The sequence below is a fragment of the Neofelis nebulosa genome, chromosome 6, assembly GCF_028018385.1.
Source record: "Neofelis nebulosa isolate mNeoNeb1 chromosome 6, mNeoNeb1.pri, whole genome shotgun sequence".
In the NCBI taxonomy this organism is placed as follows: Eukaryota; Metazoa; Chordata; class Mammalia; order Carnivora; family Felidae; genus Neofelis; species Neofelis nebulosa.
This window is the reverse complement of record NC_080787.1, coordinates 133,964,052-133,983,465: the sequence shown is the minus strand read 5'-3', so window position 1 is coordinate 133,983,465 and position 19,414 is coordinate 133,964,052. Positions and strand designations below refer to the sequence as shown.

The 19,414-nt window shown below is 35.7% G+C and overlaps 1 protein-coding gene across 6 annotated transcripts in view; it reads right to left on the bottom strand.

Annotated features, from left to right (window-relative positions):
- The window catches only part of UTRN (utrophin), a 514,842-nt gene that overhangs the window by 293,798 nt on the left and 201,630 nt on the right, over positions 1-19,414 (bottom strand). For 4 of the 6 annotated variants that reach the window (XM_058736184.1, XM_058736182.1, XM_058736183.1 and 1 more), the window contains exons 34-40: positions 16,884-17,063; positions 14,195-14,323; positions 13,713-13,883; positions 11,025-11,186; positions 10,450-10,587; positions 6,418-6,621; positions 4,743-4,915 (exon numbers count right to left, since the gene is read on the bottom strand). In XM_058736184.1, the coding sequence (XP_058592167.1) occupies positions 4,743-4,915; positions 6,418-6,621; positions 10,450-10,587; positions 11,025-11,186; positions 13,713-13,883; positions 14,195-14,323; positions 16,884-17,063 (1,157 nt within the window). The remainder of the gene's footprint in view (positions 1-4,742; positions 4,916-6,417; positions 6,622-10,449; positions 10,588-11,024; positions 11,187-13,712; positions 13,884-14,194; positions 14,324-16,883; positions 17,064-19,414) is intronic. The other 2 variants (XM_058736181.1, XM_058736180.1) reach the window with 1 other exon arrangement.

The following is a 19,414-nucleotide window of genomic DNA, read 5'->3' as shown; positions in this document are numbered from 1 at the left end:
TAGCAGGAAAATGCAAATCAAAACCACATGAGATATCATCTCATACCTGTCAGAATGCCTAATACCAAAAAGACAAGATATAACAAGTGTTGGAAAGAATGCGGACAGGAGGAAATCCTCATACACTATTGGTGAGAATGTAAATTGGTGCAGCTATGGAGTATGGAGGTTCCTCAAAACTTAAAAACATAAATACTATAGGATCCAGGAATTCCACTACTGGATATTTACCTGAAAGAAATGAAAACACTAATTTGAAAAGACATATGCATGCCTATGTTTGTTGCAGCATGATTTATAATAGCCAAGATATGGTAGCAACATAGATGACCATCAAGAGATGACTAAAGAAGATGTGGTATATGTACAATAGAATATTACTCAGCCTTAAAAAGAAAATGAGATCTTGCCACCTGCAACAACACAAAGGGACCCAGAGGGTATTATGTTAAGTGAAACAGGTCAGGCAGAGAAAGAAAACACCACATGATTTGACATATATGTGGAATCTGAAAAACAAAACAGAAACAGATTCATAAATACAGAGAACAAACTAGTGGCTATTGGGGAGTGGAGGGGGTAGGAGAAGTGATGGGCAAAATAGGTGAAGGGAATTAAAAAGAATAAACTTGCAGTTATAAAATAAGTAAGCCATGGATATGAAAAGTACAGCATAGGGAACATAGTCAATAATACTGTAATAATGTTCCATGGTGCCAGACGGTGACTATACCTATTGCGGTGAGCATTAAATAAGGTACAGAATTGTCAAATCACTATGTTATACACCTGAAACTGATACAATATTATAGGTCAACCAGACTTCAATAATTAAAAGAAAAACAAGAAAGAAAGTAAAACACTAAACTGCTTAATAATAGTCCTGGGGAAAAAAGGTATCAACAAACCTTCAAAACTTTACTGAGGAGATAGAGAAGAGCCCAAATCCTGAGAGAAAAAAACTACATTTCAAATTGATCTTTTTTTTTTTCAGAAATTGATTGAAATTACTAAAATTTTACCAGACAAAAAATATAGAAAAAAGAAAGATGAATTTAAAGTTAAGAAAAACTAGAGATGGGGCGCTGGGGTGGTTCAGTCGGTTGAGCGTCCAACTTCAGCTCAGGTCATGATCTCACGGTCTGTGAGTTCGAGCCCCGCGTCAGGCTCTGTGCTGACAGCTCAGAGGTTGGAGCCTGCTTCGGATTCTGTGTCTCCCCCTCTCTCTACCCCTCCCCTGCTCATGCTCTGTCTCTCTCTATGTCAAAAATAAATAAAAACATTAAAAAAAATTTTTTTTAATTAGAGAAAATACATTTTCTGGATATACTCAATGAAAAAAATTTTCTGGACATACTGGATGAAAAAATTTTCTGGATATACTGGAAATTATTTTTCTGGATGTACTAGATGAAAATATTTTATAATGCTTTATTTTTTAATTTTTTTTAATGTCTGTTTATTTTTGACAGAGAGAGAGAGAGTGAGGGGCAGGGAGGGGCAAAGAGAGAGGGAGACACAGAATCCAAAGCAGGCTCCAGGCTCTGAACTGTCAGCACAGAGCCCAACGCAGGGCTCGAACTCAGGAACCATGAGATCATGACCTGAGCCAAAATCGAATGCTTAACTGACTGAGCCACCCAGGCGCCCCTATAATGCTTTAAAAATGAAAGTATTATGGTATCAGCCTAAAAACTGACAGTGCAACAAAGCAAAATTAGAAAAATTAAATAAGGGGCATCTGGGTGGCTCAGTCAGTTAGGCGTCCAACTCTTGATTCTGACTCAGGTCATGATCTTACTGTTCGTGGGTTTGAGGCTCACATCAAGCTCCACCCCAGCAGAGCAGAGTCTACTTGGGATTCTCTCTCTCCTCTGCTCTCTCTGTCCCTCCCCTGCTCTCTCATTCTCCTTCTCTCTCTCTCTCAAAAATAAATAAATAAACTTTTAATAAAAAGAAAAATTAAACAAAAATGAGCTGTGGGAATGCATTTAAAATTTATGATAAAGGAAGTACCACCAATAATAAGCAAGAGCTAAAATATTCTACAAAAAGTGTTGAAAAAAAAGTTTGTTTAAAAAAATAAAGCAAAATAAAGTAGATTAGTGTTTTTTAAACCAAACTGCACAAGAAAAACAAGGTGAGGAGTGTTTAAAAGCTAGAGATGCATGGGCTCTACTCTTGCTACTGAAGAGACAGGGGACAGAACCACGAATCTGGAGGCTTAACCCAAAATACATACCATAATAAAATTCAGATGGGTTATTCAATGTAAACTTTATCAAATAAAATTGTTTTTAAAATATACATTAATATTTAACTAATCTTACAATTCAAAGGTAACTTATATGCATATAAATATAATGAAATCACAAAGGAAAAGACTTACAAGATATGATTACATAAAATTAGAATTTCCATGTGTCAAAAAACACCATTAAGAAAATTAAAGGGCCCAGATAAAGCTGTGAATAGTGAAGCAATGAAAAAATATCAATGATTAATATCCTTAACGTGGATAAAAGCTTTTGCAAGTTAATAAGTAAACAGTAATATCATGATAGAAAAACAAGCAAAGAACATGACCTAACAATTGACAGAAGAAATAATACTGGGGCCAGTAAATATATCTAAGAATATTGAAATCTCATTGATAACCAAAGAAATGAAGATAGGAAAATAAAATCAAGATGCAATCTATCACTACACAATTATCAAAAGTCTACAGAACAAGGTGGTTCAGTCAGTTAAGCGTCCGATTTTTTATTTCAGTTCAGGTCATAATCTCAGTTTGTGAGTTTGAGCCCACATCAGGCTGCATTGGCAGCAAGGAGCCTGCTTGGGATTCTCTGTCTCCTGTCTCCCTCTCTCTCTCTCTCTGCCTCTACACCCCCCACACATACTCATGCTCATGCTCATGCTCTCTCTCTCGCTCTCTCGCTCTCTCTCTCTCTCAAAAAAAAAACTTAAAAAGTCTAAAAAACAAAAACAAAAACGACAGCCTGTCAATATTGATAAGGTTCAGTCAGAACCCTTTTACACATACTGTTGACAGGCATATGGCATGGAACAACCAATTTCCTGATGCAATCTAGAGCCTTAAAAAGTTATTGTGTCTTAACAAATTAATCTTCATCTAATAAATCGAATTAGGTAGAAGTATGCATAAAGATGCATGTAAAAGAATATTCTCTAAATGTACAGAGATTATTTTAAAAATCCATACAAAGGACTACACCCAAAGCCCATCAGAAGTGATCTTTTCAAGGACTGTATATTTGCTTGAAATACACCAGCTAAAACAAAGATGAAGAACATAATGCTTAGTTTTTGTGTGAATGTCTTTTCAGTTTTCCAGTACATTTTTCTGGTTAACTTTCCTCTTATGCAGTACTTTACATTGTTCTGTTTCACACTTTATTTGCCTATCTACCACATACACAGCTACTAATGGTGTCAGTTTTGGGACACCCAGGTGGCTCAGTCAGTTGAGCGTCTGGCTTTGGTTCAGGTCACGACCTCATGGTTCATGGGTTCGAGCCCCGCATTGGACTCTGCCGACAGCTCAGAGCCTGGAGCCTGCTTCGCATTCTGTGTCTCCCTCTCTCTTTGTCCCTCCCCCATTTGTTCTCGTTCTTTCCCTGTCTCTCAAAAGTAAATAAACAGGGGCGCCTGGGTGGCGCAGTCGGTTAAGCGTCCGACTTCAGCCAGGTCACGATCTCGCGGTCCGTGAGTTCGAGCCCCGCGTCAGGCTCTGGGCTGATGGCTCGGAGCCTGGAGCCTGTTTCCGATTCTGTGTCTCCCTCTCTCTCTGCCCCTCCCCCGTTCATGCTCTGTCTCTCTCTGTCCCAAAAATAAATAAAAAATGTTGAAAAAAAAAATTAAAAAAAAAAAAAAGTAAATAAATAAACTTTAAAAAATCTTAAAAAAAAAAAAAAAAAGAGAGACCTGGGTGGCTAAATCGGTTAAGCGTCCGACTTCACTTCAGGTCATGATCTCACAGCTTATGAGTTCGAGCCCCGCATCAGGCTCTGTGCTGATGGCTCAGAGCCTGGAGCCTGCTTCAGATTCTGTGTCTCCCTCTCTCTCTCTGCCCCTCCCCCCACCCCCAGCCCTGTTCATGCTTTGTCTCTCTCTCTCTCTCTCTCAAAAATAAATAAATATTTTTAAAATACCATCAGTTTTTATTTCTACTTATTAATAGTTCTGGTCAAAATCTAGAAAAAAGAGGCTCATTTATATTATATATGTTTTTTAAAGAAAATGAATGCTATTTAGATACTAAAAATTAAAGGTGCTTCATTTAATTATTAAGATATTATATTGCAAATGATCATCTACATGTGATCTGATTCCTCTTTCTTTAAGGAACCACACTCATCACAATTTACTAAACAAGGCCTATGGACATGGATGTGAAACATATTCTCATTAATCTTAGTATACATATGACCTTTGTCACGGCCCATGAACTTCTAGGTCTTTTTAAGAAAATTATCAACTTAGGGGCGCTGGGTGGCTCAGTCAGTTGAGCAGCCAACTTTGGCTGAGGTCATGATCTCATGGTTCGTGGGTTCGAGCCCCGCATCAGGCTCTGTGCTGCCAGCTCAGAGCCTGGAGCCTGCTTTGGATTCTGTCTCCCTCTCTCTCTGCCCCTCCCCTGCTTGCACTCTGTCTCTCTCTAAGATAAATAAACATTAAAAAAAATTTTTTTGGAAAGTATCAACTTAATTTATACATACCCTTTACGATCATTGTACATTCTATTAATTCTGTCCCATTTTGCATTCAACTGAGTAAGTGTATCCCGGATCTGAATGGCTTCAGGTCCAGAGGCTTCAAGAATAACATCTGGTTGTTTTTCATGAATGATGGCAATCTGTTCTCCGAGTTTGTCCAGTTGATCTTTGATATTCTACAAATGCATTGTCACACATTAATAAAATCCAGCAAACAGAAGAACAGAATCACAAAAGACCAAAAATTTATCTTGCGTAACACTTATTTAAAGTATGATGAGACATGATAATTGTTGCTCATCAAAGCTGACAACTTTTTAAAAAATAATACCCTGTATTCAACAAAGTGTGAGAAATGCTACATAATATCCTAATGGCAGAAAAGAAATCCTCACAGTTGTTCAAAGCAGCATTTGTACAGGACATATAAAAAGCTTCAATGGTATTCTATAAAGGTAACAAAGTGTTTGAAGCTGGAATTATTTATATTTTTAAATATCTTTAAGTGACTAAAATGAGCTATCAAACATATCAAATCTAATAGCAATTTTATTGCAAAATTATACATAAGTGCTGTCAAATTATATGAAAAAGCCCTAGTGGCATTTACTAGTCTTGTGAACAATTAAAAACTTCCAGATCCCTAATTAACTTGTAATCAACATACCTCACACCCCAACAACTGGCCAATCTTAAATCGTTATAGATGACAACATAAATGCTGATATTTTGCATCAACTGACAATCAAGTTTATAAGAAAGAGAATATGATTTGTGCATGTGTTTGATTAAAAAAAAGTTTCTGGGGCGCCTAGGTGACTCAGTCGGTTAAGCATTCGACTCGATTTCTGCTCGGAGCATGGTCTCACAGTTTGTGAGCCCACACCAGGCTCCGTGCTGATAGCACAGAGCCTGCTTGGACTCTCTCTGTCTGCCTCTCTCTCTGCCCCTCACTCACTCATGCTCTCTCTCTCTCTCTATCAAAATAAATAAATAAAAACTTTAAAAAAATGTTTCTGATGTTGCAAAGAATAACTATGCATACATACTTTTGAAAAATTAAAATTTTGATAATATTTCATTGGTGAAATGGGAAAGACTGATTATTCATACACATTATTAATTCCTTGGCACAAATTTTAAAAATTATAGACCATCTACAAAGGCACAAGGACAGATTCCTTGCTTTCTTTCTAAGTTCATTGTGGCTATTTATTTATTTTTTTTATTTTTGGGACAGAGAGAGACAGAGCATGAACGGGGGAGGGGCAGAGAGAGAGGGAGACACAGAATCGGAAACAGGCTCCAGGCTCTGAGCCATCAGCCCAGAGCCTGACGCGGGGCTCGAACTCACGGACCGCGAGATCGTGACCTGGCTGAAGTCGGACGCTTAACCGACTGCGCCACCCAGGCGCCCCTTATTTATTTTTTTTTAATTTTTTTTTTTCAACGTTTTTTATTTATTTTTGGGACAGAGAGAGACAGAGCATGAACGGGGGAGGGGCAGAGAGAGAGGGAGACACAGAATCGGAAACAGGCTCCAGGCTCCGAGCCATCAGCCCAGAGCCTGACGTGGGGCTCGAACTCACGGACCGCGAGATCGTGACCTGGCTGAAGTCGGACGCTTAACCGACTGCGCCACCCAGGCGCCCCCATTGTGGCTATTTAAATGAGGTACCTGGAGCTTTACCTTCAAAGAGTCTTCCTGAAAAGAGAAGTCTTCATAGACCACAGTGTTTAGCTCCGGAGCATTAAGTAATAATTCAGTATCATTCATGGAAAGTAAAACTTTGTTAATTTCAACCAGATAATCTGTGGGAGGAGGGGGCGATCGAATTCCAGGAGCAAGCTGACCTGTTTTCCTCTGTTGATTAGGGACTGCCTATAAAAACAATAATAATAAGGCACATCTCTTAAAATATACCCACAATAAACAGCAGCAAACAGAAAAAAACCACAAGACTATTTTCTGCAGCAATTCAATATCATGAACCCAAATTAAAAATTTTGAGTTTTAATTTTTTATATTTTTGCCCTGTATTGCTGTAGAAACCCTTAGCAATCTCTATACTGATTTTCTTCCAAACCTGCTATTAAACAGCATAAATAGGTTAAAGCTTGAAAGGTTTTTCTTTAAGACTTGGGCCACCTGAACTCATTTAGCAAACAAGAAAACATAACAACTCCTTTCCTGAGCTGTTGAGGAAATAAGAATATGCTGCAAATCATAAAGTTCTATGTGAAATAAAACATTTTAATACCGTTATTACTTTACCCATTGAGTAAAATGTCACAATTAGATTAAACACTTCTGGACCTCACCGTTGAAAATATAAGTAAGTTTAACATGTGTTCATAATGTAAGAAATGCAGTGGTGGTTTTGATAAAATAATAACCCAGGTAACTCAGGGTAACATCTTAACCTTTGAGAACAATATTACAGAACATAACTCTCCTAGATAAGACAACAGGTCCTAACATAAATTCAGACAGATCCTAAGCTGGGTGAACTTATTTGGGTGGACTACTTATTAATATATCCTTTAATCAGAGCTTTCTCAACAAAAACAGTGCTCTCTGGGATGGGCTACCAGTCTTTCAGGAGTTCAAGTCCTTTACTCCAAATGGCTACAATTTCTTAAACGCCCATCTACTACTTGCAAATGGCAAAGTACATCTGCTCATGAATTAAGGTGGCTTTCCTGATGCTTTCACTATCTTCCTATATTGAACTTCTAAAAAACGATATTCCTTTGCAAATTCAAAGATGGCAGAGGAAATGATCATAAACACATATTCACTGAGTGATCCTGAAAATGTTTACAGTTATCATTCCTAAATGAAACCAAAACTCAAGACTAAAACCAGTGAGTCAATAACATGGTATTGAACCTAGAGGTCTATATTCATTTGTCTCCTATAACATGATAAACTGCTTTCACCTATTGCTGGACAGTCCCGGATAGTAGGATAGAAGCAAGCCTACATAGATGTCCTGATTTTATCCACAAGATTATTTCTACTTGAAATTAATATTAGTTTTGTTATACTAATGCCATGCATTCAAATTTTAGTCTGAAAGCATTCCAGATATTTATCCATATGTCCAAGAAGACAAATTATATTTTTTAAGCAAATATAAAAGAACAAGAGGGTCAGAAGTTATTGTAAATAGAAAGCTCCAAATTAAAAATAAAATCACTTTCATTAAAGACTGCCTTTTTCTATTCAGTCTGTAAAGATAGTCTAGGATTTTCTGAGCCTCCATACTCTTGCAGAAGAAGCAGCAAGGCAGTTCAAAATTTAAACATGTGCTTTCTAGATTCCCAAAATAGATTTTATTCAAAGAGAGTGATCAATCAAAATGACCTAGGAGGAGAAAAAAAAAAAAAAACAGTCCTCAAGATCTGACCCAGACTTTACTTCTGGATACTTTTATTTTTATTCTGCTAGACATAAAAATACAAATCTACTGCAAAGTAATGCTAAAATCTTAGTGTTACTTGATGTTGATCATGTCATACACAACCAAAATTTCAGATAGATAGATGAAAAAGTTTATTTTATATGAAAATTTTATTAAAAGTTTCTAAGTTTTGTTTCTATCAAACCATAGGGGAAAACCAGGACTAAAGAGAACTGAATAGTCATCATCTCTGCAAAATAAGGACTTTCTAGATCCCAAACAGGCTGGCAAAAAAAAAAGAAAACACAAAGGGAAAACACAGTCATGTAGGACTAAACAAAAATTTTAAATGGTTGCATGTTAGAAATAAAATAATTATAAGATAAAAATCAATAAAATAATACTTTTATAGCAAATATGACAAGAGATTAATATATTTATCTTATAAAGAGCTCACACATATTTTAAAAATAGTAATACATACCCTAGTCAACACAAATGGGAAAAGGTCATTTAACACACATTTCAAATAAGAAAATAAGACCTATACACTGATGGCTCTAAATTCTGACTGCACATTAGAATTACCTAGAAAATTGTTTGGTTTTTTGTTTTTTTTAAGAATGTTCACACATAGGCCCAACCTAAGAGATTTTGATTTAACTGGTTTGGGAGTCTGATTTTTTTTTCAAGTTCCTCCAAGGGATTCTGATGTTTACAGACAAGAAAGTTTTAAAAACTTCAGATTTGCAGAAGTATATGGGCTAATAAAATAAGGACAAAAGCATTTCAAACATTTTAAGAACATTTTAGTTACAGTAACTAATGTTAGTGAACCCAAAATAAAATAAGCCTTTTGTGGTGTATATTAGTACTCTTCAAAAATGTATTCATTTGTTAAAAGTCTAAAAGTTATTTCTATTTTGGACCAGTAATGATTTATGATTTGGCACCCGAAGATGAAGTTCTAGGGAAGTAAGATACCTGTAAATAACAGTGAAGCAAAGAACTACAATATCATCTGAAAAATGTTAGGAATAAAAATGGAGCCAAGCCTTAAAAGATAATACATTTTTCAGGTAAAATAAGGAGATAAAACCCACACCAGAGAATAATAATAAAATTAGAAAAGACCCTAAAGATGGAAAGGCACTGGTTTCTTTGGGAAAATATACAGAAAAACAGCAAACTCTGCTACCTGGTGACTGCGAGTGAATCGAAGAGGTAGCTGGAGGTCAGATGAAGCATCAGTGTACTGTGATAGTAATGAACCTTGCACTTAAAGCTTTTTCTGTATTTTGTAAGGTTTTCCTCAACACTTTCTTAGGTAAAGGAATGTCATGACCAGCAACAACTTTGGGATAAGTAATTCTGAGGACAATATGGAGGATGGGCTAGAGTTAAGAAAAACTGGACATAAAACAGACTCACTTGAAACACACTGTAGTAGCTAACAGGATAAAATCCTAAAAGTCTGAATTACGGAAAGAATAGTGGGCTAAGAAATTCGGTCATCTCCCCAGGGTCATAAAGCAAGTAATTGGTAGCGCTGTGCCTAACTTCAGGTTCTGCAGCATCTTAGTTCATTCAGAAGTGATGTTTTTAATGCCTACTCGATGTAGTGTGAGGAAAAACCACCCATTCTTAAATTAGAATGGAGAGTTTAAGGAAATAAACTAAGATAAGGAATAACTTAAGAAACACAGGTTAGAAGGGAAGAGAGAGGACAAATTTAGCTTGGTACATGTTATAAGCTTGTGGTACAAACAGATTGAGACATCCAACAGGCAGCAAACTGAGAGACTAGAATCTTCTACTATATTCAACATTGCTAACTAAAAATGGTTCTTAGAAGGATTACCTAAGAACAGACTTTTAGAGAACACCAACACACATGCAATGCAGCTGGGGAGATGGTCATTGAAAAGAGAGCTGGTAGTGAATCTTTTTCTAGACTACAAATCATCATTTATCAATTCACAAATTTAGTTATTTGTAAACTAAAATTTTTGTTGAGGCGATCAAGACCTCCACATATAAAATACAGAATTGAAACAAGTCACTTCTAAAAAGGATAGATGCCTTTTAGATTTAATACATTATTAAAAGTCCAAAAGAGATCCCAATAATAAGATTTTATGTTTCTATTTTGAGTCCTGTCCCATCCAAAAATATAAACATATTTAGTAATAAATACTATTCCACCTATTTTTTAAGGTATCCCTGAATGCAACATCAAATATCTGAATGGCAAGAGCTAAATAAGTTCTTCAAGTAGAACAGAGACTCTCCCAGGACAATACCTTAGTTTTATTGTACTTTGTACGCAAAAGTAGTAACTGCAAACGGATCTTTTCCTTTTTATTCTCCTCCATAGGTTCATGTAACATTTGTTCTCCTCTTTGTAGAACTTCCTCAACCTGGGCTCTCTCCTCATCCATCTGAACGTTTAATAGGGAAAAAAAAGTTACTCAAAAGAAAAATATATAACAGCATCACTTACTAATCAGTTCCCAAGTAGGAGAACTAACCTATGAAGTAGGAGATCAGTCAAGATCTGTTCATCTGAATAAGTAACAAAAATTCATGTTTTTAAAAAACATTTCATATTTGACTTTATCTCATAAAGAATGTTAATTTAGCAGAAGTTAGAGAACGTCTAAAATAACACTACCTTTAGTCAGAAAGTGTATCTATTTTCTTAAGCACTACATAAATCACTTGGCAAATCTTACAACACTCAGGAGAAAATCACATTTGGGTCTATCCTTTGGCATGATTTGGCAGATTCTTTGGTTAAACATCACTGATGTAAAAATATAATGCACAGAACAGAACAATAAGAACACCATGGTTTTGAAAACCTCCTTGAACCAACCTTTTCATCTTCATCACTGAATTCCAAGTGTTTTTCCACAACTTTTAACATATTTTCTATGTCAATTTCTAATTTTTCCAGGTCAGTGAAAAGTACATCAGTTTCATGTGCTTCGGTGGTGACCAGACACTGGTATGATAATGGTTCCTGGCCAATTAGCAACTGCACAAGAAAAAGTGTTCTTTGAAAAGATACATTTTTTTAAGGGTGAGCACAAGTGGGGGGACGAGCTGAGGGAGGGAGTGAGGGAGGAGTGAGAGACAGAGAGAGAGAATCTTCAGCAGTCTCCATGCCCAGTATGGAGCCCAACTTGGGGCTTGATCTCACAACCATGAGATCATGACCTGAGCCGAAATCAAAAGTTGCATGCTTAACCACTGAGCCATCGAGGCGCCCCAAGATCCATTCTTCACCAGACATTCTGGCATTAATCAGAGGGATGGAGTGTCAAGAGTGGAACTAGCACTTATTTGAATTGACTTTAATTTCATTCATCCATATAGCAATGACTTTATCTATTTGGGCTTCTTGGAGTTACCAATTTTCTCCAAACTCCAGTCAGAGATGTGAACTAGTGTGCAAATAACTATGGCTGCCTGGAGTGCAGTGTGGGGGATTCTGAGATCGCACATGAGCATAGTAGGAAAAAAAAAAAAAAAGTTAGAGAGGGAGGGAGCCAAACCATAAGAGATTTAAAAACTGAGAATAAACTGAGGGTTGATGTGGAGTGGGAGTGAAGGGAAGGTGGGTGATGGGCATTGAGGAGGGCACCTGTTGGGAGGAGCACTGAGTGTTGTATGGAAACCAATTTGACAATAAAATTCATATTAAAAAATAAAATAAAATAAAATAAAAATGCTCCAATGAAAAAATAGAAAAAAATTTTAAAAAGACATGTGTAAAAGGATTTGACAATTCAATATTTATAAAAGCACACTAAAAGCGGAAAACTGACTTAGAAAAGTATAATAGATCATACAATGGAACACACCACAGCTGTTGAAAATCATGTCAAAGGAGAACGTATGAAACAATATAAACAATTGATAATATCACATACATGTAAGAGTAGACATGTATGCCAAAATGTTGACAGAAGTTATTTATGGGGATATAATAATTTTGCTTCTTTGTACTTCCTCTCACTCTATCCTTATGTCTCATGCCTTACTCTTTTATAGCAGGAAAATGCTCCCATATATCTATTGAAAGGAACAAATGAGCTTAGGACAGAAGGTAGGGAAGTTAAGGTCAAAGCTAAGGAAGACAAAAGTTAAAGCAAGTTATTTGTTTTCCTTAAGATGTGAATAATCTAAGTATATTCATGAGCTATGAAAGATAGTTTGGCCTTTTATGTCAGACATTTCAAATTAAAGCAAACTTAGATAATATTTACTTCTTGCAAAAAACAGGGTCCTTCCTCTAGATAATTTCCATACACAACTCTCAAGAGGTAGAATTAACCAAATATTCAAAAATGCCAATCCAGGGGCCCACCTGGGATCCTGAAAAACTCATAATCCTCTGTCAAGATTAACAGCTGGTTTGAATGACCCCCAAAGTGAGCTATGCGGCTTTTGGTTTTTGCCCTAGCAAACCATCAAAAGGCTTTCATCTTTTCAAGTTAACATTTACTGAGCACCTGCCACACCCCAGGCCTTGAGAACACTGCAATAAAATGTTTCATTTCCTCCTCTCATTAGACAAGGGAAAGAGGAAAGAGAATTTGTAAGACACACACAGAGGGAAAAAATTATAATATGGTAGAATCAATAAAAACTTTTTAAGAAAATCTGTTATTTCTCCTCTTATTTTACTATATTTTTATTTTATCTTAGAGACAAAGCGTGAGGGGGGGAGAAGGGCAAAGGGAGCGAGAGACAGAAAGAATCCCAGGTAGGTTCCATACTCAGTGCGGATCCCACATCCCTGGGATCATAACATGAGCAGAAATTAAGAGTTGGATGTTCGACCAAGCCACCCAGGGGCTCTATCCTCTTATTTAAATTCATAAAGCCCCTTTTCAAATTTATAACAGCAGATAATAGCTTTCTGCATTAGGTCTAAATTGTTAAATTACTTGTAACTTTCTGATGCAATAACATGTAAAGCACAAAAAATAACTTCACACATGTGCAGTGTGCACAAGTTTATAAAGTAGACTATACAGTAATGGGTTTAATATTCGTCCCTAGCTTGGAAATGAGTCTCATTATTTTATAGCCACTTTTAACTTCTGAATGAGACTCTGACACCTTTTCTCAAATGGGTTATTTTCTTCAAGATTAATTTCTTGTTTTCTCTCCTTCACATGCAAAATCACAAATAAATAAGGACCAATGCTCCATTCAAGGAAAAAGTCATTAAAATCATTTTAATTTAAAATTTTTTGATGTAGGGGTGCCTGGGTGGTTCAGTCAATTCAGCTTCTGACTCCTGATATTGGTTCAGGTCATGATCCCAGGGTTGTGGGATCAAGCCCCACGTCAGGATCCGAGCTGAGTGTGGAGCTTGCTTAAGATTTTCTCTCTCACTCCCTCTGCCCCTCACCCCCACTCTCCCTCTCTCTCAATAAATAAATAAGTAAATAAATAATAAAATTTTTTGATGTATATACCCAAGAATCACATATCATTGAGACACATGACCACAGGAAAAATACTTTTATATTAAAATATTATTACTCACTTTGGCACTTTTGATATGTTGAGAAACCTTTTCAAAGTTTCTATTCAGTTCAGCTAATTTTGGTTCTACAAGTTCCCTGCTTGCGCCTCCCCGTGTATTCATCAAAACAACAGCTTGGTCACGAACATTTTCAACTTGGAGGCTGGCATCATCCAGCTCAGATATTAAACGCTGATTGTAAGAAAACACAAAATTAGCACATGGGAAAAATCAAAGCCAAACATCACTGTGATGCTAACTCAGAATTAGAGGTAGTTTAAATAAATTTCTTGAATCCCTAGAAAATATTTTAGGATAATCAATGTAATGAAGAGCTGCTCACATGACTCATTCGAAACCTTAGTTTCTCCCACCAAAATAAAAATGAATGAATCAAATGCATGGAAAGAATGAGTGCACAAGTAACTCTGAGCATGAGAGAAAAGACCACACTAAATCTTCCATTCCCAGAAGTAGAAGTACTGATCCTCTGTGCTTGGTACCTTCACAATTTCTTCCCGTTTGCTTGCTGGTTTTTTTTCAATCTCATCCAATAAAGCTTCAGCTTGATAAAGCCAGGTACTTATGTGAGCAACATTTCCATCAAATATTTCCAATTGGTTCTGATGATTCTAGAAAAGAAATTAATGAAACGCTGGTACAATCACACGCAATACTTCAGACATTTATAATCTTAGAAGACATTTAAAAGACCTTCAAAAAGCTAAATGTATGCTGAATTTCAAAAGAGGTTTCCATCTTTCTGCGAAGCTCTTTCCCAGTGAAGAAGTCTCATTCCTAAAACTTCATAGCTATGGTTAAATGGTGTTTAAATTTATTTGATTTAGACTTCAATACAATATTATTAAAGGTTGAAGAAAGATAAAAGGTGAAACTTTCTTTTTCAATTTCATTTTGTTTGTATCCCTTATTCTTCATTCTTCTAAGTAATCTCATCTGCCACCCCTTGACCTATTTTTTTAAAAACTCACTTAAAAAGTAATAATATAAGGGCACCTGAGTGGCTCAGTCAGTTAAGCATCCGACTTTGGCTCAGGTCATGACCTTGCGGTTCATGAGTCTGAGCCCTCCATCGGGCTCTGCATTGGTGGTGCACAGCCTGTTTCAGATTCTCATTCTCTCTCTCTCTCTCTCTCTCTCACTCACTCTTATTCTCACTCTCAAAATAAATAAATAAATTTAGAAAAACTTTCAAAAAGCAGTAACATAAAAGAATTATTAAAATATGCACTGAATAAGATTCTGCCTGCTCAATGGACTGTAACTGATTGTAGGATAGGCCTGTGGCTTGTCACCTTGGTGCCACCAGCACTTAATATTATAGCCGGCACAGACCTCACTAACATTTCCTGAAGCAGGACAGAAAATGTGAGTGAGAGAATAAACGTGAAAACAAGAAAAAAACAGTAAAACTAATTAAAACTAAGCAAAATAGCTGAGGCTAAAGCAAGAATTTAGAACCTGATCAAAAAGAGTGGGGCAGCCCTTACATGAAATTAACAACTTCTAAGAACTGTATTTGATAGGACAAAGGAAACTAGAAAAAAACTGAGAAGTATTTCAAAGACGAGAAAACAAATTGTAAATCCATTAATATGAAAGAATAGTTTAAAAAAAGAAAATGAGAATCAATGAGAAATGTTTTGGCAGTGATCTGGATTCTAAGAACGGTGAACTGATGAGCACCAGACTTATTTAATGTTAAATGTTCTAATAGGAAAATAAAGGCATTATTTGAAGGAAGAATTTGGAAAGTACAGACTGAAGAATATAGGAGTAAGGGCTGGGAGAATGTGGACGTAAGTTGGTTACAATAAAAATGAATGTATAAAATATTTCATGAACATATTCTATGAGCCAAAAGTTTTACATTTGTTATTTAACATTTAAGAACTCTGTAAGGTATGTTCTCTTATTCCAATTTTATATAGAGAGGAATTAAAATGTAGCAAGATTTAAGTAATTTACCCAAGTTTTGTTCTTAATAGATTCTGGGTACGGTTCTCACCAATCAAGACATGATCCCATGAACTTCAATGCCCTACACATTATGATTGATTCCAGTAAATGCTCAAACACACAATAATTTATTTTTTTCTATCTCTATTTATTACCCAGTAATTCTATGAATTTGAAAAAAGTCCTATCCCAGATATGTCAAAACAAAATGATAATTTATAAATGAAACTCCCTCTAAGGGAAGAGAGAGGGAGGCTGCCATATTCATTGTTAATATAAGAGGGACAGAAAACCACTGTGAAATTTAACAGCTCACTCTATCCAGGTAATAATTAACAGTGGAACAACTAGAGACTAACAACATAAAACATTTAACAATTATCATAATCAACACTATAATATCAAAAATTGGTTGTTTTAAGTATAGCTATCTAGTTATTTATACATGTTTCTTGTCACATAATCCTCACAAAAACTGTATGATGTTGAAATTATAATAATGCCCATTTACATATGAGAAAAATGAGATTTAGAGAGCTTTTTTTTTTTTTTTCAACGTTTTTAATTTATTTTTGGGACAGAGAGAGACAGAGCATGAACGGGGGAGGGGCAGAGAGAGAGGGAGACACAGAATCGGAAACAGGCTCCAGGCTCCGAGCCATCAGCCCAGAGACCGACGCGGGGCTCGAACTCACGGACCGCGAGATCGTGACCTGGCTGAAGTCGGACGCTTAACCGACTGCGCCACCCAGGCGCCCCAAGAGATTTAGAGAGCTTTAAGTGACTTGACCAATGTCACCCAGCTACTAGTCAAAATTTTTACTTAGGCCATGAGATGCTAAAACCTGTGCTCTTAAGAGGTTTGCCTGTTATTAGAACATAGTAAGTATTATATATATATATGGTTTATGAAAGCATGACAATAAATATAATACCAAATCATTAAAATATAACAAGAGAGGTACACTTACTAAGATATTAAAGTACATACTTCTATGTATATCACAAATGGTGTATTACTTAACAGAGACATTTTTCACCCTAGAAATGTACTATCTTTTCAAATGAAAAAATAAAATGTAGTTTAATGAAATTAATTCTCTTGAAGCAAAACATTATTGTGACACACAGAAAACAGGATTTAAACTTCCAATCAAAGCTGTATTGGTTTTTCAGCAACTAAAGGAGACAAGATCTCATCCTGAAACATACCATCAGTGTACTGCACCAGTCCTCCGTCCAGGTACGGACGCGGCTCCACCCAGCCCTAAGGACACAAAGCCTCTCTTCTAAAACAGGCTCACTGCCCTCGATCAAGTTCTGGAGGGCGGTACTACTCTCTGTGATGGCATTTAAATCAGCTTTTCTCTTTTCCAGATCCTTCAAGATATTCTAGAAAATAAAAATACCAACACCCACTTGATGTTTCAGAACATTATAAATGTTCATCCAACTTTAATTTTTAAAGAACTTTTCTTCCATATATGCATGGCAGTCCACGAGTCCCCCAGAAATTTACAATATCTGAAAGGTTTCCAATGTTCCACAACCTATTAAATGTTCAGGGTTCTTCAATTCCTAACAAAAATTAAAACACCGAATTATGCAAATACAAAAAAGTAACAAACTCAGCTGTAAAAAAGCTGAGTTTTGTTCATTTTAAGTACAAATTCCATTTATTACACACAAACACCAAGTGTCTTCATCATAACTTTAGACCTAAAGAATCAATTTTATATTCAGTCACTATAAGACGACAAAGCTGAACTATTCCAGAACTCATAAGTCTGAAAGTTTCATAACGAATTTATCTCCTTGACTACTACAGGAAACTACTGATGCATACTACCTTTATTTACAAGGATAACACCCTGCACTGGGTGACTTAATATATAATCTGTTGTATAAGAATTACAAAAAATATTTCATCGTAACTAAATCATAAGAGAATCAGCACATCTAAGCTGCAGTTAACAATTGTCATAGGCAAAAATAATACTCTGGATGGTATAACGATAACTTGATTCACACATTCATAAATTTGACCAGGCATGATGTGTACTCAGCAAGGGCCATTTGGGTGGCTCAGTTAGTTAAGCGACCGACTTTAGCTCAGGTCATGATCTCACAGCTCATGAGTCTGAGCCCCATACCACCAGTGCAGAGCCTGCATGGGATTCTCTCTCTCCCTCTCTCTCTCTCTCTCTCTCTCTCTCTTTCAAAATAAATACTTTTTCTCTCTCTCAAAATCAATAAATCAATAAATACTTTTTAAAAAAGGACACATACTCAGAGAAATATAGCAAAAATGCTGGATCCCAAAATTAAAACTACAAAGTTGTTTCAATCAAAAGGTAACATAAGCATATCCATCCCACTGCTATTATATCTTTTTTAACCAACATTTAAACAAATAATTTCAAGGAGCTCATTTGTATTTAATCTCACATCACTAAATTTCATTTTGGAAGGCATAAAAATTGCAAATTCCCAAATCAGTCAAGATTTAAACATTCACTTGGCTATATCAAATACTGGTATACTTATAAAGACACTAAAATATTTCTCTTAAATATTCTTCTCCAGAAGGCAGAAAAAAAAACCAAACCCACAGCCACTCTCTCTGCAGTTATGCCTTTCTATATACCTTCAGTGGCAATGTACTGATTGACTAGAACAGTCTTTAAGAACTATAAAAATAATTAACAAGAAATTAAATGTAAACAGTATATACAACTATCTGTGCTAATAGACTACTGTAAAGAAAATGACTACACTGAAAATAATAATATTTAAGCTATCAAATAAAAATAGTATTAAAGTTCAGGAATGAAAATATATTTTTACATTGAAAAAATTTTATATAAATTTTAAGTGTAAATACATTAAAATGCTGTGAAATATTAATGTTTCTTAAATCTGAAAACAATATTGAAAAAGTGGGTGATTATGTTACATACTAATGTTCCATTTGATTTACTCGAGTGAAAAAAATGTGCTATGAATTTGTGACTTGTATTTACCATCTTCATTATTTCAAACCTGAAATAAGATTAAATGGGAATTTAAAATTGAATAGTTCCAGAAGAGACAAACATACCATTATTTTAAGTCTTTACCTTAAAAAATTATGAGAATCAACTGACTGAATTGATATGAGTAAAAAATTAACTGAATTGATTTGAGTACACAAAGATGAACGATTAAAAATTAAATCTGCAAAAATCAGTATCACCTATGTACAAGCCATAAGTAATTACTAGTAAAGAAAAAGCATACTTTTTATACACTTACAAAAACAAATAAATATGTAGGAATAAACATCTTTGCACCCATACGTAATGTTTTTGAAGGAAAAAACCAAAGCATTATATAGAATGTGAAAACATTGGGGGGAAAAAAATGAAACATACCATGTTACTAAAAAGACTTATTATAACAGAGATATTAATTCCCCTGAAAACAAGTCTATAAATTTATGGCAATTCAAACCAGAATTTCTAACAGAATTTTGTTTGAGAGAGAGACAGCATTCATATGCAAGCTCCAACAGGAGAAGAGCAGAGGGAAAGGGGGAGAGAGAATCTTAAGTATGCTGCAGCCCAGCATGGAACCCAGCACAGAGCCTACAGTGGAGCCCAATGTGGGGCTTGATCTCACCACTGTGAGACTTGAGCTGAAATCAAGAGTCAGACACTTAACCGACTGAACCACCCAGTCACCCTCTAACAGAATTTTTTAAT